Source organism: Rhea pennata, chromosome 3 (assembly GCF_028389875.1).
Source record: "Rhea pennata isolate bPtePen1 chromosome 3, bPtePen1.pri, whole genome shotgun sequence".
Classification (NCBI taxonomy): Eukaryota; Metazoa; Chordata; class Aves; order Rheiformes; family Rheidae; genus Rhea; species Rhea pennata.
Genome location: NC_084665.1, coordinates 63,149,792 through 63,172,658, shown reverse-complemented (window position 1 = coordinate 63,172,658; position 22,867 = coordinate 63,149,792). Strand labels below are relative to the sequence as shown.

Sequence of the window (22,867 nt, the reverse complement as noted above, 5' to 3'; positions counted from 1 at the left end):
AACTTTTTAGGCTGAGCTTTTCAACAGTGTTGGCTGTGTCCATACCAATAATTAGTGTGTGCAAGAGGAATGCTGATGTTGAGTAAGCAATGCCAAGCTACCTAAGTTTCATCATTGGGGATTTATTTCATTCTAGAGCTTGTCTGGTCTCACAGACTGCATGATCAGAAGTGATCAGAGTCCATTAGGTGTGCTACTCCGCTCCAGCCTTCAGTTTGTTTTCATTGAGTAATCTGCGTTCTGTGCTCTGAGACTGCTCTGAGATACAAACCAAAATCAAGTAAGAGAGCATGACAGGGAAATTCACTTCAAAGGAGCACCTCTAGTCCCAGCTCAAACACTAATATAGAGGCACACTTGAGCATCTAACTTCCAGGATATAAGTATCCTAGATAAGATTTGGTTCCTAAGTCTCTGAATAACCTTATTGTTTAGTTAGTTAGTTAATGGTAGCTACAGGAAGCCTTGCCACAGATTCTCTCTGAAAAAGCCTCCTGGAACTTCACTGTTTTCAATGTTTATTCATCCCATTACACTTAGCATTGTTTTAGCTTTGTAGTGATATCAGCAGGATCGTTAGTGGTAGTAAATCATAGTAGTAGTAGCATGTTGACCAGTAGACACTCTAAAACAAAGTACTATAGACTTAAAACATCTGAGAAATGAGCTTTTAAATACTAAATTCTAGAAAACCTGCATGTTCCACACATTTTTCTTTTGAGTGATTGATTTTGAAAGCAAATGTAATTTTTTCAGATACATTTATCATCTCTAAACACAAACAGAACCTCCAAAAAGTAAATTCTTATCTAGAATAAATTTCTGTAGCAAACAAAATAAGGTAAATTTAAATGAGTGGAATATCTCAGCCTCAATCCTTTTTTTTTATTATTATCCTAATCTAGAATGTATCTCTTCAGAAGACTCCTTAATTAGTTCAAATAATGCTATAATACCAGTCTTAATGAACAACACTTATATAAAGACCACAACTAAAAATCATGCAGAATCTATTAGAGTAAGACATGAGTCTGGATCAATATTCATTTAAAAGTACACATTTTCTAGATCAGAAAATCTATACTTTTAAAAGTAACATTAGAAGAGTTATACTAATATTCACACCATTATTTTGCTTTCTTATACGTTAAATATATGTTAGCATTTTCTGTGAGGAACAATCTAAAACCAGTCAGCTTAGTCTTCTCAATAAAACACACGTTTTACTTCTTTCTAGAAGACTAGATGTGAAAGACTTTAACAGGTCCTGTGTCCTGAGAACTAAACAGCCTACGTTTATTGAGAGAGCCAAAAGTGAGTTACACACTACAAAGAAAAATCTCGAATCTGTTCCCAGGTCACACTTTTTCAATCATAATGACATTTCTTGTTTGGAGTTGTGCCCATTCAGGAGTGTCATGCTGGTCACTGTGTTCCTGTTACTGCTTTTCAGCGAAGTCATTCGAACGGCAGAAGAGCTGTGCAAGTAACTGGTGGAGCTCTGTTGCTGAGATTTCCTCCTGCAGCAAAGCTGGCTGTTGAAATGTCTTCTAAAACTCTCACTGAGCAAATACAGTGCAAATGGGTTGACACAAGAGTTGCAGAAGCTTAGCACTCGGGCCACGAGGGTTATGACCATATGTCCTACGGATGGATCAATCTCATTGTAATTAAAGGACCGGTACATGTATAGCACATGGTTAGGAAACCAACAGATAGCAAAGAAGCCAACAAAAACTAGAACTATTTTTGCCAGACGTTTCCGAGTTTCCATCTGAAAAGAAAATCCAAATTAACAACAACGGATAGAACTAATCAACATAACAGACTTAATTAAGAAATGTAGAATTCCACTTTATATTAACTGGAACAATGATCCTAAATAAGGCCATTATAATTACTTCCTTCAGGGGCTGAATTACTTTTTAAATTTCATTTACTTTCATTTCTCACTCTTAGTTTACTTACAGTGAAAGACCCTAGCTGTTTGCAGTTACAGAAGATTGCTCTTTCCATATGACACACATGTAAGTGTAGCAAGATTCATATTCCAAGTATACATTGGCCTGAAGGAACGCACCAAAGCATGTCATGAAATATAACCTTTTCTGACGAAATCTCAGTGCTTGGCTTGAAACTTAGCTTTAGTTAGAAAGCTATTTAGAAACTGATGGGTTTGTAATGTAGAGACATTATTAGTTTGACTCCTAGGCTATTAACCATAAGATGGTACTTACATCCCACTTTGCCTGAAATGCCTCAGCCTGCATCTCTCCCCTAAGAGAACCACCAGATAGGTATATTGCTCAGTCTGGGGCACCTTAATTCCCGGATAAGGTGAAAGCCTTGGGCAAGCATCAATAATGAAATGAAAGAAATGTGCCTTAATGGTATTGCTGAAGTATAATTGGATTACAGTGTAGATATTTAAAGTGACTGAAGAGAGGAAAACATTTGTCAATTTTAAGATGAAAAATTCAACAGGGTTTCAAAGTCTGTGAAATAAATTTAAGCATAGTTTTCTCACCTACATTTAAACCAAAACCAGTGGGTTTCAGAAAATATGGGGAAATTGGGTATAAAATTCTAGAATTCTAATTTGGTAAGATTGCACTGGGCTGGATTGCAAAGACAAACTAAAAGGTATGGTATGAATATACACTTCTGTGCTATTGCCTAGAGAAACCTCAGTTAATAGCAATCTGAATCACTTCCTCTTGTTAGGAGGTATGTAAGTACACCAGATTCTTCTACTCTTCTGATTCTCATAGATTATCCAAAAAAAAAAAAAAAAAAAAAAAAAAAAAAAGTTTTTATTTTGAAAATACCTGTGATTTCAGATTTCAGAAATGTGATATAAATTAAACATTATTTCCATCCTGAGAGTTCAGCCAAAAGACACTCTATATTTCACAGGAAAATAAAATAGTCCATGAAGTGCTAATATGTATGTATTTTTGACAAGAGACAGGCTAGCGTGGAAGTGAAATGCTGGCCAGAAAGGACATAGGGAATGTAGCCATTCTTTTTAAAAGAGTATGTACACTCTGTACATGTAAAGAGGTCTCAGTGAGAGTTAAGGTGTTTTCTAAAACATTGGCAGAGAAAACCTTTCCATATTGTTTTAATGGGCATAAGGGTTTTTTTTTCTTTATCAATATTAATGTTTTTGTAAAGTGATTGAGACACTTTCACTATGAAAGCCTTTGTATATAAATATTTCTGTTAACAAACAGCCGATTGCTATCTTATTGTTTGCTGCGCCTTACATTGGATCTGGCTGTTAAAATGTTTTGTCTCAAAGGCACCCAGAATCTCAACTGAGGTATCTACAGCATCTGTATTAGAAAGGATATTAAGAAAAGTGTAATTGAGTTCAGGACTGTATCCAGGAAAGGTCTGCTTATAAAGCCACAAAAAATCTGCTCATGCTCTGTGTTCATATTTTCAGCACTCCTTGCTCTGAGAAGAACCTCAAATCGCATAAGATTTTTTCCCTGCCTGTCAGTCTTTCAGTTCCCAAGCACAGATATAATAGAGAGAATTCTCAAAAGAGAAAAAAAAGGAGCCTGGCCCCATCCTCTTGACACTCTCCCTTAAGGTATTTGTAGATGCTGTTAAGATTTCTTCCCTGAATGATTGAATAGCCATCAGCAGTTACCACCAAAAATTTTGTTCCTTGGTAAGAACACACGTGATGGTTATACTAATACATACAAATACACATGCCAATCCCACTTCCCATTTTCCGAAGGAATATTCATTAATATTGAATTTACGTTTTTTCCTTGCTCATACTCATTTATATACTGGGCTTAGTATTTGAATAATGGTGAAAATAATGGAGATTTTTCAGATAATTCTAGCTGAGCTCACGTACGTGGAAACAGAGCTCTGAGAAATTCAGCAATCAGGATTTTATAGTTCTTGTACTTTCATTTGTAAGTATATAAGTATACAAATCTTCATCAGGAAGTAAAAAGCAAATTGCCTACCTGTCTTTTGGAATGTTCACTGTATTCTCCAGGGATGTTGTGAGCGCTTTTTATTAAAGTCTTCGCAATATGATAGTAGTAGATACTAATAATGGAAAGAGGGATAAGGAAATACACTAAGAAAATCAGCACAGAATGGATCTTTGGGTGCATGTCATCCGTCATGGGGTATGGTATGCACGCTGTGAAAGTGGCGTTGTCTGTGTCATTGACGTGGGCCAGTTCAGAGAACACGGCTTCAGGAACTGCCAGGAGCATGGAGATTATCCAGATGGCAATGGCTTTAACACAGGTCCATAGCACTGCACTGGATGTTTGGATATCCATGGGATTTACAATTGCTTTGTACCTGAAATTGATCAAAATATAGACATAAATTGAAAGGTATCATTTCAAATTCAACATATGATTCCTAGGGCTACTTCATACTTTTGAGCAGGGCTCTGGTAGGGCTTGGCTGGGTTTTGAGTAGGCAAAGGCCGCTTTCACATTTGCATATTTTGTTCTTATTTGAAATGTCAGGTTTTTTTAATCTATCTCTAATTTGTGTTCTCCAGATCTCTAATTTCATTTATGTATATAGTCATCACCAGTGGCAACAGGACCTGTGACTGTAGGTGCCCATTCAGTGCCAGCAAGGTGAAAATGTAGAAGCAGCCATAACTTCACTCTTTCCTCCCCCAAATCCCCTCAGCAAATCTTCAGATCCATATCCTACCTCCACACTCCAAACTCACTCTCATGCCAGCACATTCAAGCTGGAGTTCACTTTCTTCCTCAGCTCCACAGCCCAGGACTCCCTCCTGCCTGTCATGTACTCCCTACAGGCAGACTCAGTCCCATCTCATCATCCCCAGCCTGAGAGCAGAGGACAGAAATCAACTAGTCTGCATTAACTAGTCAAACCAGTAATAACTGCAGCTGTGGAGGCTTCTGCCTTTCCACCTCATCATCTTCGCATGCACAGATTTACTGTCCAGGCTCTCATGTCTAGAACACAAGTATCTTTATAAAGCCAGGCAGGAATAAATCCCAGTGGCCCATGCGGAAGTATTAAACTCTTAAATAAAGTAAGCAATTCCACATAAATAGTTGGAAGCTGCTGCTGTATACTGCATTTTGGGAAACTGTCCCATAATATATAATTACAAATGAACCTTTATAGAAATGACAAATTCATAAATTGTGCAGTGAAATCAGGAAACATTTCAGAGGATTGACATATTACACTTATATCATTTCATAAAAGAATACATGTAGAAGGTGGGGAAGCGCTCTTCTATACAAAATTTTTGTTCCAGGAGTTGATATAAAGTAATAGTCTCCACAGGAAAAGGTCAGTTTTAAAAGGCCAAATATACTTTTGAGTTAAAGATATCAAAGCTATCTTAATATTTAGTTTAGAGTTTTTAATTGCAATTTTGAAAAAAAATCAAAATGCAGGTTAATTACATTTTAATATTTTATTAAAGACTTGTGAAAATTGAATAAAACATTTCAGTTTATCTAAGCAATGTTATTTTAGAAGGCCACTTAATTTGATGGGTTTTTTCCATTCTTTAATTTTTTATTTTTATTTCATTTTTATTATTATTATTATTATTGTTGTTGTTATTATTATCATCATTATTATTATTAATATTATTATAACTAGATATAATACAACAGGTTTTCAGAGCTCTAGGAATCACAGAATCACGGAATAGTTGGGATTGGAAGGGACCTCTGGAAATCACCTAGTACAACCTCCACAACCTCTCTGAGCAACCTGTGCCAGTGCTCCATCACTCTCACACTGAAGAAATTCCCCCTCACGGTCAGGCGGAACTTCCTGTGGTTCAGTTTCTGCCCATTGCCTCTTGTCCTGTCACATGGGACAACTGAAAAGAGTTTGTCCCCGTCCCCTTGACACCCTCCCTTCAGGTACTTATACACATTGATAAGATCCCCCCTCAGTCTTCTCTTCTCCAGGCTAAACAGGCCCAGCTCTCGCAGTCGTTCCTCATAAGAGAGATGCTCCAGTCTCCTACTCATCTCAGTAGCCTTACTCTGGACTCTCTCTAGTAGTGTCACGTTTCTCTTGTACTGGGGAGCCCAGAACTGGACGCAGTACTCGAGATGAGGCCTCACCAGGGCTGGGTAGAGCGGCAGGATCACCTTCCTCGACCTACTGGCAACACCCTTGCTGATGCACCCCAGGAGACCATTGGTCTTCTTGGCCACAAGGGCACATTGCTGGCTCATGGTCAACTGCTTTCCAGCAGGTTAGCCACCAGCCTGTAGTGGTGCATGGGATTATTCCTCCCTATGTGCAGGACTCTGCACTTGCCCTTGTTGAACCTCATGAGGTTCCTCTCCGCCCAGCTCTCCAGCCTGTCCAGGTCTCTCTGAATGACAGCACAGCCCTCAGGCATATCACCCACTCCTCTCAGTTTGGGATTATCAGCAAACTTGCTGAGGAGGTATTCTGTCCCTTTGCCCAGGTCATTGATGAATAAGTTGAACAAGACCGGACCCAGTCCTAAAAGGAAGAACTTTATTGTGAGGGTGACAGAGCACTGGAATAGGTTGCCCAGAGAGCTTGTGGAGTCTCCTGCTCTGGAGATATTGAAAATCTGCCTGGATGCAACCCTGTCTAACATGCTTTAGGTGACAGAGGGTTGAGCAGGGGGGGTGGACTGGATGATCTCAGAGGTCCCTTCCAATCTCAACCATTCTACGATTCTGTGATTTTTTTTTCTGAAATTGCACAAGTTTATCAAAATGAGAAAATGTTTTCTCTTTGACCACTAAAGAAAAGTTTAATAGGGAGAAGGTGTTTGAGAGAGATTCTAATACACACACACATACACTTACATATGTGGATATGAACAGATTTCTAAACAGACACCAGGATGTGGATTATGGCTAAGCATATTATTACTGCTCAAGGGAATGCAGAGACATGGAGCTGTCATCCCAAATACCCTTTATGGTGATTTGCAAGTCCTAACAGTCACTTCATAACCCCTCAACACCATGAGCAGGTGTTTGAGAAGCTGTGGCAAAAAAAAAAGAAATCTATATCCCCAAGCAGCGATTTGTGAGTTTACTGGAAACCAAGGGTGGAATTGGCTCTGCCATGGCAATGTTTGAAGAAGAGTATTGTCTTGGTACATTCAAAAGCTTTTCTTCAGAGACTATTTGAGTTATAATTGTCTTGGATCCCCCCTTGCTCAAGAATCCTTAAGATCCAAAGAGAAGGATTATTTACAGTTTCCGCTGAATTAGCTATATGTAATCCATGAGAACTAAACAGCTAAAAATAATTGTTATTTGTGTTCATATTCCCTCTGAATTCAAAGAGAGGATTTTTACTGTTCCGTCATCCAAATCATCAAGTAGAAAATTAAACTCAGTTAAACTGTTTCTTATAATTTATGTTTACCATTTCTTCTAGCCCACAGTGAGAAACTCCCTGGACTTCAAGGCGTAATAGAAATCCTTTGTGTTATCACAGCAAGGATGGAAGCTTCTACACAACATGAAGGCTCCCTAGCATAAACTGTGACCTTATTAGTCAATAATTTATTTCCTATTGATGTCTGCTTTGATTTCATTACATAAAGACAGATCATCTATTTCATTTCATTCAACTGAGTTGACGTCAAGTCCTTACATCTGCTAATTTCTTTAAAACTTTGCACTGCTAGGGGAGAGTTGGTTTGAGGATCTTTGTTGAGGGTGAGGGGGAGATAAATATCATGTGCTGTATTACAAAACTTTTTTTTCCTCTCTTTTCTCATGGCAGTGTTTCAAATTATTTTGATCATAGCCCTATTACCCGGGACAGTGACTGTGTAAAAATTCACTGTTTAAGCAGCATTTGGTCTGGTTAATATCTAAATGGAGGACCTTTTCAGAAGCCTTTACATTAGCAGCAAATGTGGTACATATTTGTGTTTCAGTATATATTGCCAAACATGCTTTTCCCTGAGATATGACTGACTTTAAGTTGAAGGCATTGAAGTAGAGAGCTATTTTTTGTAAACACAATTGGGTCCAACCTAGAAAACCTCTCCTTTAATCATACCTATAAAATTGTATGGCTACAATATGGCACTCTTTCCTTGGACTCAGCCCTGTTCAGTACTCTATGTCAACGGGAAAGAAAAGGTAATAAGTACTTTACAAAATCTGTCATGTTGTTCATATCTCTGAAAAGACACAGAATTGAAAGACACAGGTTACAGATAAAATCAAATGTAAATAGAGTGAAATTAAAAGTGTTCCACAAATGAATACCCAGCCTCTTCCTCTGCATAGAACTAGTGTAAGAGTACAACATACCACCAACTATTCAAATGACAAAGTGCATATTTTCTACAAATGAAATAACAGTGGTAAACCAAAGTAAGGGAGGCAAATTATTCAGCCAAATTAGTCAGCAAAATTCATCTTCACTTTAACTTCACAGATGAAAAAAGAAAATTATAGGTTGCCATGAAGATCAGGAAATAATTATAAATATGCATTTGGTTTTAATTAAAAGTCTTCAAGTAAATTCTGTCTTCCTACATCCTCTATCATTATCACTGCTGACAAAGGCATCCCAACTCAGGAAATATTTTTGTAATAAGTTTCCTTTCTTTGGAGCTGTAACTTCTGCCAACAGACACATGCACAGACTTTCCAATTCTGCAGATTCTGGTTTTGACTGTATAGCTGTTGTCATTACAGAGCAATCACCCATCCACACAACCCAAAAATTCCTAAAAGAAAGAACGAGTATCCTCATTCTTCAGAGATACAGCATGTTGTTATATTAGAAACTCCAGTAGTCCTTATCTCCCTCTCCCCATCTTTATTTTCACTGCCTCCATGGCAGTGCTGCCTCTTTTTCTAGGGTACTTAATGGTGATGTCTTTCAGAAACAAATAAAGACAAAGCAAAAGAAAACCCAGAATAACTATACAGCCACTGGACTATGATTACAACCTACCACGTTAACCAGAATTGCCTTAATATTTCCTTATACTATTTTGTCTGCATCTGTTGTCTCACCTAAAAACTCAAGGGCTTTCTTCTTGTTCATGACTGTACATGACCTACCACAATTAGAACTGTCATTTATCACTCAGTTTCCTATGTGTCCCCACAATGTAAATAAAAATATCACAATAATGAAGTGTCATGAACTAAGCCACTATGTTTTTTTTTTATTTCATAAGTTTAATATTGAAGCATTTCATATGTTTGATATTGAGGGACCAGTCTGAAGAGGTGTATAGTTCCCTAAGTGCAGTAGTGTTTCTTAGGGAGCTGAAAAACCTTGGAAATAGCTGAACACATGCTCCTTTTTATTTTTCTTTTCATTCCTGTAGCTCATATACTTGTGAGAGAAAACGTAAAATTTTCAAATATTATCACAGGACTAATACAAGTAGATCTGATGGCAGAATGACACATATCTCACCTTCTCCTAACTATTTTCAACTCCATGACAGATAATAGTTCCTTAGTGGATGAAGCAGGGAGCAAATATCTTCCTTGAAAGACCTGGGGCAATTCCAAAGGTTTAATCCAAAGACTGTGGCCCTATTCTACATAAAGGTCTTCCTTCTCTCCCTGCAGTACATTCATGCCTTGCTGGTGTCCTGGACTGTTCTGAGTACTCTCTTATAAAAGGATGCACACTTAAAGCAGATCTTATGATAGAGCATGTTTATATGCTTCGCCTTTATTTCTTCACAGATGGATTAGTTTACTTAGCCATCAGGTCTACTAGCCTCAAGCTTTCTGAAGTTCTTCAATCAGCTGGAGGAGCTGGTTTCGAGACAACACAGAATAACAAATGCAAAAATATTCTTCCATCAATCCATGTTTCTGTTCATTCTTTTTCCTCAAGCATATGTCTGCCTCATGCTTCAGCAGCCTAAGGAAATGTTTGTCAAAAAGAATGTCAGAAATTTCCTAGTGTTTCTACCATTGAGATAATTAGCATATTGTAGGCCTAAATTCACACTATAACAGGCAGATGGATTTTAACTGAATCCACAATCAGAATCTCAAACCACTTTATCTAACTTTCCAAGAAATCATTTGCAATATGGGCATATGAATACAATAGCCAAAAAGAGTGATTTTCATATCAGTCTCTAAGAAAAGTCCATTTAAGTTTCACATTGTACAAAGTCCATCAGTCTGACAGAGGAGCAAAACCACAGATGCTACAGTTTTCCAGAAACTTCAGCCTTCAAATTATTAACAAAGAATAGTGTTTAGTCTAGAACAGAGAATAACAGTTCTTTCCCATTCATTAAAAGCAAAGATGTTGCCACCAGTAAACTTCTATAGTAAATTTAGATGATTGAGTCCAGTGTCCGATATTAATAGGACACATGTATTTCAGCCCTTGACAGGAGCTTAAATCTAGTAGGGCAGATCCATCTTACCCTAATTTATGTTAAGTTTTATTTTTAACCTAAAGTTGAAGATGTTGGTAAGGTTGGTATGGCTTTATTTTAAAGCTTCTACTTTAAGTGATGTCTCTGTGTTGCAGTGTTGTTTTTCTGCACCCTAGAGACATTTATGAAGATCAAATCTATAACAGCATTTTATTATGTCATTGCATGAAGAGTTCAAATACCATAAGGTATCATTTAGCCTAACAATGTAAAAGGATCAAAATACATCTAAATATCAAGCACAGCTTTCTGATCAATATGTGTTAAAAATATTAATACAGTGTCAAGCTGTAGTCCACACCACTGAACTAAAATGAAATTTTGGATTGGGCCAAACCCCTTTTTCTTTGTATGGGTAGTTCTGTTGACTCAATTCTAGTTGCTTCATTAAGAGGGGAACAATTTATCTAGCTGAGAAGAATGAAAAATCATTTGATGTCTACTGTTCTGGGAACTTCTTTGAAAGCACACAAAAAGACTGAGGTTGTCATTTACAATATAATTATTTTATTCTTTAAAGTTCTTGCAATTTAAAATAGATTTCTTAAAAATTTTATCATTAGTCCCAGCGTTTTTGGTCTGCACTTATTTCTTCATTGCAAAGAACTGCATTCACCAGGAATGAGCATCTCAGAGCTCTCATGGCTCAATATAATGAGCAGTGTTTGAAAGTAAGATTACCAGACTACGTGTAAGCACAATTAAACTGAATGTCAATAGCCTATATTCTGTGTTTCTTAGCAGGAAAATAGTAAGGTTTTCCTAAGGTAAAAAGTTTTCCACTCTAAAGAAATATGTTCTGTTGATTCAGAAACTATGAATAATATTTTGACAAAAAAGTCTAATTTAGTCTTTTGTATGATTTCTCCACTCTGGGAAGAATCAATGCAAAAGTTTCCCAGATATTTTTTTCATATGAAATATATTCCCTGTCCTGTCCACCAAGCATTTCAGAGCACAGTGGAGATTTCTCTCTGCATTTTCTCCTTTTCATTTGCTCTTCTTTTGCTGTCTTTTCCTCTTGCCTTGCTGTGTGAGGTATCACATTAGCTAACTAAATTTCTTATAAGCTAGTACAAATCTTAAGACTACTTCACTACCCGCACTCTGGCTTTTTAATGCTGCTTGTATATGTCCATCTATTGTTGCTGCACTAGTGAAAAGGGCCATCATTCATTTGTTCAATTCTTCTCCTAAGGGCAGCAAGAGTAAATGATTTCTGTGACTATTATTCAGAAGAGTCAGTATTGCCAATAGATTTATATTTAAATTTGGTTGTATACAGAGAGTCATTGGTTAACATATTTTTACATATTATTAAGATGGTCAGATATATCTGTACAAATTCTTTTTTGCAGTTTCTATAAGCTACTGATAGTTGTGAAGGGAAAAAAAAAAGACTAAGACACAGATTTAATAAAGAGCTTAGGCTACACCTATATTAGTAAACTAAACAGAGTCAGAACCTGGTCTTTGGCCTGGAGGCCGAGAGGCATAGCCTGGTCACTCGAGACTATTAAATTCTCTAATGCCCCTAAACAAGATCACCACATCCTAACAAATTAAGATGTTTACATTTCTGTTGGGAATCTCCTCTGGCATGTGCTTATTCCCGAAACACACCTAGAAAATGTTTAGGAGAATATTGATTGGCATAAGTCAAAACCACACTATGGGCTACTCTAATAATTCAACAGGCAGTTGACCGCCAGTGCCCAAGCCTGTGTTTTTACACTGCCAAATATGTGTGCATGCTATGCATGCATGTGTATATATGTGTGTGTGTGTGTGTGTGTGTGTACATATGTACATACGTATAGCAAAAGACACAGACTTTCAGGTGGCTGGTCCCAAGAACACCTCCCATAAAGCTTTGCTTTATCTATCTGTCCAGGATAGCCCACTCTGGCCCACTACGCACCTCCTTCCTTGACTTCAAAATTATGCAAGTAGTTCCTCTGCTGTCTACACCCAGAGCTCTCTTGACTGACCAACTCTGTTTGTATCCAGGCTTCATCGTGATCCTGCAATTACAGAGAGGAAAGCCAAGAGGACTGATTGAAAATATGTGTTTAAAGGATGCACATCAAAGGTGCTAGCCTTCCCGGAACAGCAACTGTGGTGAAGGCGGCTCTGGCACCCTTCTTGCCAGGAAAAAAGGGAACATTAGGGCATTCAGCCAAGGTGTTCAGAAGTCAGTGCCCAGGGCTGCAACACAGAGCCTCAAAACTAACATTACCTCAATGAAGAGAGAATCTTAATCTATACCATGCAAACCCCTGACTTAGCATTTCCCTCAGGGAAGTACATGGCAGATCAACATATATTTTCTTGAGTTTTGTTGACCTGTTGAATCATTTAAGTCTTTCCAACACTAATTTGTAATTCTGGGTTTTAGATTCTCCTCAGCTGAGGTGGATAGGCAGATGGGAATATCAGCATCTAAGTTAGAGATTAGGCATTGCAACATCTAGCCTAGACAAGTTTATATACTCTGGATTGTCTCCTAGTGATCTGTTTTCTATTTAGTCATATTATTTAGTCATATTATTTCCACCTCACTGCTGTTAAAAAAAAAAAAAAAAAAATCTTAGAATGCCACACCTAACTCTGTCTCATTGTTTCAGGGTCTATGTTCTGGACCATGAAGGATCAAAGCACTGTAGGGGGAAGAGATACATTTCCCACAGTTGGCTTAACCCAAAACCCATTGGTGCCCCTGCCTTTAGACTGATAGGGGCATGCTTATCTGACATAATTCCCCACATGTTTACCGCATGTCCTACATGAGTTACACTCCGGATCAGCACATACTGATTAAGTACTTGAATAAAGAAGATTAGCTCCTACCTCATAAAATCATGAGTGCTGGAGCAGAAGGTCAGTAAGAAATATCAGTTACGAAACTCAGGTACGGGAAAGCAGAAAACCACAGTGTACAAGATGCTCTGTGCCAGTTTACCCTTATAGAACTATTACTGTTACAAAACTGTTCCTTCCGTTTCCTTGATTAATTCAGTAACAGCCCATGCCTATGGCAGATAAAATTGCTATTGAGGAGAATATTACATGGTCAGATGACTTTTATAAATGTTACAAGCCAAGAAGAATTAAATAACCAAATTTCTATTAATATAAATGGAAAAAAGAGAGATTTTGTCTGCTGAGAATCTAGACAAATAATCTTAAATCCTGAAATGTGAAAGCTGCAATTTCATTTATATGCTCCAATATTATAATCTTGGATGCTCCAGTCTCTGTCACTTTTAAACTTGTTCCCAGTTTCATTTTATTCACAACCTTCCATTAAAAATTTGCATTGAATTCAATGAAGGGAAAAAACAAGTATATACATTGTTTTAAAAAAAAGTATTAAAAAAAATAAAGATGAAAAAGTTTATATAACAATCTTCATTAAAAAAATCAAACATGGAGCCAAATACCAAATATGACCCTAACCAAAATACTGTTAAAAATTAAGTAGAAAAAAAATGAAACAATATTTGGAATAGTGATGTGAAGGACAAAAAAGAATCATAGAACAATAGAATGATAACGTAATAGAATAATATTAATCCTTTTCCCTCCTGTATACACATATCACAATTTTTTTGTACATATGCTCATACAAAGTAAGAAATACACAGTTAAATACAAATGCAGCAGAATTAATTACATCTAGGCTCCTATGTGTTGTTTGTCGCTTGGCTATGTTCTCTGACCTCTGAAAGACAGTGGGTGAGGAAGCTAATTCCAAAACAAATTTCTCGTCAAAGAAAATAGCCAAATTAGGCTCCATCTTGTCTTTGCAAATTTTCATAAACTTGTAAGAACTTACTCTGTGTAATCATTCTGTCAAATTTGACTGGATTTGGGCAAGGATTAAAAAGTTATTAGTGGAGGTACACACTTAGGTCTAGAGATTATGATTGCCTATGTCTTGTTTCATTAGTACATACACAAACACACTCAAGAATTTTATCACTAGGAATAAGTAGTCTGGAAGAGTGTACCTGCAGCAAAATATGTATGAGAATACATCAGTTATTCTACAATTAAACTATTTAAATCAAAAATTCAGTGAAATTGTCCCTTTTTAGAAGGATATACAAGAAAGCATCACTCTGTGCATGCATAGAAGGTAAGTATATCTATTATTTATTCTCTAAGAAATTTGCTATCACAGAAAATAAGTAAAATATTTTCCCCAGAGATAACATTGGTAGAATGTATTTGATCTTCCTCATTATTTCTGAGCACTGCTAAATGCAGACTTGCAGATTCCATGGTCCAATCTAGTTGAACCCATTTCTATGTAATACATAAGAGAGTAATATGTACCGTGTTATGGAGAGAGGCAAAGAAAATAAATCTATGGAGATGTATGTTCAGCCCTGCCTGGTAGGAATTCAGCTGAATTTGTTCTTCAAAAGTTATTTTATCTGTCACAGACTCAGACTATTACTGATTGATCAAAGAAACAAGGAAAGAGGAAAAATTTTGTGACAGTTTCTCAGGTTTTAAGTTGCAAGCTACAAAAGGCTACAGGATACTAGGAAGATCTAAAATTGTTTACATTAGTCAAAGCAAAGTTGGCTTCTGTCAGCAAAACAAAAATACTGTGTTGATCACTGACAAGGATAAACACCACAGCTATTTCTCACTCTCAATCCTGAGGACTAAGCTGTTGTTTTATGAATTGAAGCGCACACACAAGATGCATATGCAAAGGCTTAACAGATGCTTATGCTCACACAAAGTTAGAGATAGGATAAACATCATTTAACTAACCTGGGAGAAAAAATGGTACTTGCGGAGAAATCATTTTCATACGTAAAGATAGTTGCAAGAGGAACTTCTCCAACAGCTGATTTGAATTGTATGACTTAGACAAACTTGATCTAGCACAGGTAATTCTTGAATTTACCCTAAACATAAAATTTCTCCTGAGTATTTTTTTTTTTTCTCATCTCCTTTTTCTTTCTGGAATATTTTTCATCACATTCCATCAAGCTGTATGAAATGGTTACAAACAACTTAGAACATTTTAAGAGGAACATGTTTCACTATATCAATAATGTCCAGTTATGTGGGTAACTTGACAAAAAAATATTGCTCCTGTTTCTGGGAAAAGTTCATCCTACTGACACCTTAATAGGCAGATAACTGAACTAAGTTTATCTAAGCAATAGGGCAGAGAAGATGTAATAGCATAATACAAGAAAATCCCAAATCTCCCTTTACAATTGATTGTGTCTGAAAAGTGAATATTAGTTCTATTGAATGCTATTGCAGGCTTCCCACAAGAGTGTGAGACTCCCATTCTGCTGAGGGCATAAACCTCACTACTCTGCTTGTATTATGGAACTCCAAAAGTGAGCAGTTAATAACAGGCTACATGAATACGTAGGGCTACAAAGATGATCAGAGGGCTGGAGCACCTGCCCTATGGGGAAGCTGTGAGAGCTGGGTCTCTTCAGCCTGGGGAAGAGAAGACTGAGGGGGGATCTTATCAATGTGTACAAGTACCTGAAGGGAGGTTGTCAAGCGGATGGGGACAAACTCTTCTCAGTTGTCCTGTGTGACAGGACAAGAGGCAATGGGCAGAAATTGAAGCACAGGAAGTTCCACCTGACCGTGAAGGGGAATTTCTTCCCTGTGAGAGTGACGGAGCACTGGCACAGGTTGCCCAGAGAGGTTGTGGAGTCTCCTTCTCTGGAGATCTTCAAGGCCTGCCTGGATGCAACCCTGTCTACCATGCTCTAGGTGACCCTGCTGAGCAGGGAGGTTGGACTAGATGATCTCCAGAGGTCCCTTTCAATCTTACTGATTCTATATTGGTTTTAAAAAATTAAACTGCCCTTCTTCGCAGTCAGTCCTGTATGTGAGCTAATGTCTGGGAGAGAAAGTACCAAGGAAAGAGGGTGTGCCCAGCCCTGCTCCATAGGAATTCTGCTGGTGTGTAAACACACGAAGGGCACAGTGCACCGCAAAGGGCTGAGCTCCAGCAGTGACGGTTACCTTGCTGTGACTGGGACAACCCAGTCTCGTCTTCCTATGACGGCTGGATGAGAAACTTCCCATATGCCTTGTCATCCTCATTCTAAGCAGCCGAGCTTAGAATTCTCCTCAGGCTTCTGATTCTGCTGATTCAAGACAGAGCCATGTAGCCAGAATGAGATTCTTTCCATGACAGGCTGAGTAAAGAACCCTAACCCAACCCTATAGCTCCCCAGCATAACACAATGTATCAAGGGATCAAATAATGAAATGAATAGTGTAAATTAGCTGTTTCAAACTACATTTGAGGATGTGGAGCTCTTCTGATATATTTTGGTACCTAAAAATAAGTTACAGTTTCATCAAAGGTATTCTGGCAAGCCTTATTTTGTGAGTAAAGTTTGAACATGTAAATTAAAGGACTATCTGAAAAAAAAAATGTGAGAGACCGGAAGAACACAGACTTTTCCCAACCTCTCTTGGATTTATTTTGCTTAGTACGGTATCATATGATTGTAACCATATTGCTGCCACCTTTGATGACAGAAACATCTGGGTCATCATTTCTTTGAATATATTTCAGTAAGTCAGTCATTCAATACATTCACCTCAAATGTTAGTTTTTCCATCATTTATGCTTACAGACTCCATAGTTCTACTGGTTCCATATGACTTTATTTACCCATTTATTATATACGGTCACTATACAGTCATATTTTCCTTTTATTCAGATAGTTTTTCATTATACATTTGATTATTTTTCTTTATTATTTGGTTAATAACAACTAGTTTTCAGGATGTCATTTAATGCTACTTTCCTTTTAAAGGTTTTTTTGTCCCTGAATGTTGGATGCTAGAGCTCAAAAGTAAATCTCATCCACCTTCCTGCTTCAGCTGCTTCACCACATGTAATGAGGAATGAGGATTTTAAAGGACTTTTGTCACTATATTTCAGCCTAAATCAGCATCTTACATACCAAAAGATGAAAATTTAAAAAGAATTCTGAGGAGCAGTAATATATTGTCTTTATTAAAGGCATTTTTGTTGACCAAAAATTCTAAAGTCGTTATCATTTTCATACTTCGGAATGTCTTCAAGTCATTTCCCTGAGTCCCCAGAAAAAGTAGGAGATAGTATACATGCAGACTGAACCAGTAAAATTTTTGTTATCTGTTGTAGTTAGAAGACAGGATGTAGACAATATGTTACTAAACCTGCATCAAACTTCTCCTGAGTCTCTACATTTTAGCAATACAGAATACAATCTTCCAAAATTAAAATAAATAAAGAATTAAAATGATAATTGCATCATAGTTCAGCTACACAAACATACAGCCTGTGCCCCCTTGGTTCCCTATTTTCTTATTTTGCATGTCCTTTCCTTTTTTTCATTTTTTATCACCTATAATTATTTGTTTTTCTTTCTTTTTTTTTTTTTAGCAAAGAAATATTATAGTTTCTAGGGATGAGCTAGTGCCTCTCCAATAGAGGAAAATGAGCAGGAGCAATGGCCATGACAGGAAGGCATGCTGTCCCTGTACTTTTCCCACGTGGCAGTGAGAGGGGACAGCTGGCTCAACAGTACCTGTACAGCCTTCCTGCACTACTGAGCCCCTACCTGAGGAAGGAGCGACCACTTCCACCTTCGACACCGGTGCGCTTCACTGCCAGTGCTGCTGCCATTGCATCACCTCGACTGCCAGACTGGAGCCTCCACCACACCCTGCTGTCTGGTCTCTCACCTCCGTCTGCCCTGAAGCACGCAGGGCTACAGCTGCACAAACCCAGGGCCTGTCTCACAGGAGCCCAAGGGTGGGAAAGGCTGTCTGGCAGGGATGTCCTGGGATGGGATCAGGTGATCTTAGGCAGGTGTGCTGCCAATTTTAACCTTAAACAGTGTGCTCTAGGGAAGTCTAGGAAGCACAGCTATAAGAGCCATAGCATGTTTGTACACAAAATAAATAAATAAACTCAGATTATGAAACTCTGATAGAAAGTGAATGTTTGTCATGCTGAAAGAGCCAGTGATGTTGAAAGAGACTTCTGTGACAAAAAGCCATATGAAATAAAGTAAGTTTATAAAATTCAATGAGTACTACTTTTTCTTTCTTACATTTGTAGGTAATGATAGTTCAGAATTTATTGCTACTGTAACAATTTTTGCTACATGTATTACACGCATATAATTTTCTATATAGAATTTCCAGTAAAGAATTTCCTAAATAAAAGTGCTAATTACACTGTGGAAACAGACACCTCCTCTGTTATCTTAATTCAGGCAGGCCCACTATATAGAACACTAAATATTTTTGTCTATTGTATCTTTTTAGTGCTTATGCCTGTAGAATTTTAGAAAGAGATTTATTAAGTCTCTTTTCCAATTTGAAACTAAAAATAAGTATTTATAACATATATTTATATAATATTTCATATCTTCTTTAGTGTAATCCATGTCTGCATTTCTATAAAGTCCTGTGGCAATAACAAGGAAAAGTTTTAATGATCATATATTAAAATTTACTTTGAACATTCTCCAGGAAAGATTCCACTGAGAAGACATTATTGTATACCAGACAGAGCATGTGCTAAATTATAACGGAGCCTTTTAAACAACACCATTGCTTCCCAGTTGCAGTCACACATCCCGCACTAGCTTCAGTTATTCAGGGATGCTGCTGCCCCCAGCCAGGTCTCACCTCCTCATCACCTCTTTGCTGTAAGAAGCTGCTATCACTTCTCATCTGCTAACATAATTAGCCATACTGTTTCCCCATAATGGAACCTAATCAAGATGACTCCTGCTAGGATCTGGTTACAAATTAGTGTGACAAAAAACCCTCAGCACCAATGATTCTTCTTTAGTTCAGCCCAAATTTCTCTTCTACAAAAAAATAGAACAGAGTTCAATTCAAATTCCATTAAAGCAAGAGTCCAGGCAGCTTCACTGAAAGTTGACTTGGACCCCCTAGCAAAAAAAGATGCTGTTCACTGAAATCAGTGGCTGTTCCTCCTGACTGAGAAAATAATTTTTTCTTTTATTCTCAGTAACTGAAAAGTTAACTGGAGACGAAAAAGAAATAGCATTGTTAAGTCCTCAGTATAACCATTTCTGACGTTTATATGTAGCGTGGACTCCAAAATGCTGGAGGAATGTATTTATTATAAGCTATATGGTCACATTACACCATCTGTAGCTGATCTCTAGAATCTGTAGTTCCAAATGCATTCAGTGCACAGAGATTTAACTTTTTCAACTCTTGAAACTTTACTGATTTTAACAAGATTATAAAATTATGTACAAAAGGCAAACATGAAAGCTCAAAAGCTATATAGAAAGTAAGTGAATGTATCCTTAGGCATGAGAACATCACCGTTCTCTCTCATTATATTTCACTAGAGATATGATCTTCTCTGCAAATAACTTCTTCCCATTTCAAATAAGATACCATAATCACACTTCTAAAAAATCTCAATAGAGCAGAAAGGAAAATGCAATATTTGCTTGGCTCTCCAAATACTTTTTAACTGAAGCAATCAGGGAGTTCCAGTCACTTTAAAGAGTATTTTGAAAGCTGTTCTTCAAAAAATTGTATCCATCTTCATTTATTATGAGAGTTTAACACACAAGTATTTTAGATTCTTATTCAAATACCAGTGAAATTGAGGGCCACTGAATAGTACTCCTAGATGGAATCAAATGATTTGCTGAACTATCTGTAAAAAAAGTTACGAAGTTATACTCTGTAAAACAAGATTTAAAAGTTTCAAGAAATCTTTATAGTAAGCTTGAAAATATATTCTCAAACTAAAACCTTTATGAAATGGGCCAGTGTAACAAATTTGTTTGGCTAAAAATCCAACAAAAGAAAATGAAACAGTCTCAACGGAGAAGGAATTTAACATTTTCCTTTCTGTCTGAAATGAAAGTGTTTAGATAAGGGAAGAAAGAGATAATTTAATTTAATTTAAAGTTGTCAATTACATCGCAATACTTTGTCTTTCAGAGCCTGAAGTATAATCCCACAGCCACCCAGCTAATATAAGTCCCTTACGTATGTCCATTTAAATTAATTGAGAGGAAAAGCTTGAGGTCCAGCTCTTTATTTCTTCCTAAACTGACAAATACTAGAGGTGGAAGCATTTCTTTCTATATTTTTCCCCTTTTCCGTGTGTTCGGGAGAAGTTGAAATGCATAATGTGACCTGAAAGTTTAAGACTGGTAATTAGAATAGAACACTTCAGTGCTTCCAAATTCAGAGAGCTAAACAAGTCACCTCTGGTGACTTGTTGTCCTGGTATGGTGCGCACACATGCACGCATGAATATGTATGCACAAGCGTGCACACACACACACTTTCTCTGCAGAAACAAATCTATTTAAAAATAGCTATGTGATGGACTTGGTTTAAGCTGCTCACTACCTGTTGACCTGTTACTGTAGCTTGGCATAGATCATATATAGGATCTTTCTCTAATGAAAAATATTTCAATACACAGGCTGTTCCTAGGCCATTGCATAGGTGCAGAAGCCAGTACTGCATCCCAGTCCCCACGGGTTGTGCCCTGGCAGTCAGAGCTGCAGATCTATCCATCTCCAGAGCCCTTTAACTTATTACCAGACATGCGACCAGTCAGTGAGGGAAAGAGCAGTGTGAGCAGCTCATGCATCAGAGTGAGGAGTTTGCAAGTCAGGGATAGCTTATCAGAGGGGTGCCTTACCTTTTGTGCCAGTTCTGGCCAGCCTCAGCCCAAACCACAGAGGGCTGGGAAGGGGCAGCCCGGCTTTCCTACCTGTCAGCGCTGAGGGCAGTGAGGGTGAAGACAGAAACACCAACGGAGGTGAGCTGGATGGCAGGGATGAGCTTGCAGCCCACCTCCCCAAAGAGCCACTCCTCAGAGAAGTACCGGGAGGCATCCACAGGCACACAGGTCACCAGCAGCAATAGGTCACCAACAGCAAGGCTAGAGATGAAGATGTTGGGCACGCTCCTCATGGCACTGTTGGAGATGAAGATCTTCATGAGGGTGATATTGCCCAGTAAGCCCACAGTGATGATGAGCAGGTAGAGCGAGGGGATCACGCAGCGGATGGTGAGCATGGCCATGCCCCGTGCTGGGGGCAGCAGGACTGTATTTGTTTCCCGGTGGGTGCTTCCATTCCCCTCAAAGGGCATTGCTGTAAGCCCAGATGGCAGTTCTGCCTCCATCCTGCAGCTCTGGAGAGACTTGAGGGCTCCAATTAAAAGTGCAGTGGGAAGCACTGAAAAGCTTCACCTTTCTGCAAGCGAAACAACTTTCTCTCCTTTCCCTCCTGACTTTCTTCCTCTTCCTTTTTCTCCGTCTAGTTTTATTCCCTCAAAAATGCGGAGGAGGCAGTCTACCGGCACAGTGGGAAAGGGCGGAGAAATAACCCAAAACATACTGCTCCCTTTCAGCTATTTTGCTAAAACCTTTTTGCGGGAGGGGGGGGTGTCGGAAGGGCGTAATCTTGAACTCTGGGGGAAGCCAACGTCGTGAAGACAGCAGCAGCCCTCGGGAGCCCCTGCCGCGGAGGCAGCTGCAGGCGGCGTCCCCGAGGCCCCGCCGCCGCCGCCCGCGGGCACCCGCGCAGAGCCGGTCCGCGCCCGCCGAGCCGCGGGCGCTGTCCAGCGGTGTCGGTGCTGAACGCCCCGCGGGCGGCCGCGCTGGCGCGGCAGCGGCTGGGGCCAAGGCGCGGCGCAGACCAAGCTCACTCCCCACTCCTCAGCCCCGGTTTATACCTGGAGGTGGGAGGAGCCTGCCCGGCCTCCTGCAGGCGCAAAGAGGCTTGTACCCTCGCCCCAGCCCCAAGAGGCCGGCGCGGATCTAGCGCGGGGGGAGCTGCAGAGCCCCCGTCTCACCGCAGCGCCCCGGCCCCATGTGCGCTGGGTTTGGGACGGGGGACCCACGGGGGTCCACACCCCCTGCCGCTATAGCTGCCCAGGAGAGCTGCTGCAAAACCAGAGAGCTGTCCGCAGCATTGGGCAGGGAGTGAGCTTGCCTCAGAGAAGCCCATTTTCCAGGCACGGAGCTTCACAATTTATCCAGCTGAAAGCAATTCTCTTTCACAGGTGACAGGTAGCAAGAGAGTGGAAACTGAAAGGGTTTTGTTTCTGTCACCCAGTTGTGTGTTCTGAATACGTCCTACTCAAGGACAAAAGCTGCCTTAAGTTTTAGAGTTTAATTTGTAAAGTTAAGTCTAACACTAGTCTCAACTAAGGAATTGGGAATAGGTGATGTGATTTGTCTACGTCTCACTATGCAAATGGTACATGAGAATAGAGATTAATGTCATTTGCCTCTTCGAAGTGTAGCACTTGTCTCCAGCGTTTCTTGCTTTTCAGTGATGTAGCAGTGTTATTTTTTCTTCCTAGCACCTGCATATATGTTTGCTTCCCAAATGGTTC

General features: G+C 38.9%; 1 protein-coding gene across 1 annotated transcript; it reads right to left on the bottom strand.

The window, feature by feature from the left end:
* Positions 1-1,372: 1,372 nt before the first annotated feature.
* NMBR (neuromedin B receptor) lies at positions 1,373-21,649 on the bottom strand. Its single transcript, XM_062573750.1, has 3 exons — positions 21,234-21,649; positions 3,996-4,344; positions 1,373-1,774 (listed from the first exon to the last, which is right to left on the bottom strand). Exons 1-3 carry the CDS (start codon positions 21,647-21,649, stop codon positions 1,373-1,375), a joined length of 1,167 nt encoding a protein of 388 aa, XP_062429734.1.
* Between the last annotated feature and the right edge of the window lie 1,218 nt (positions 21,650-22,867).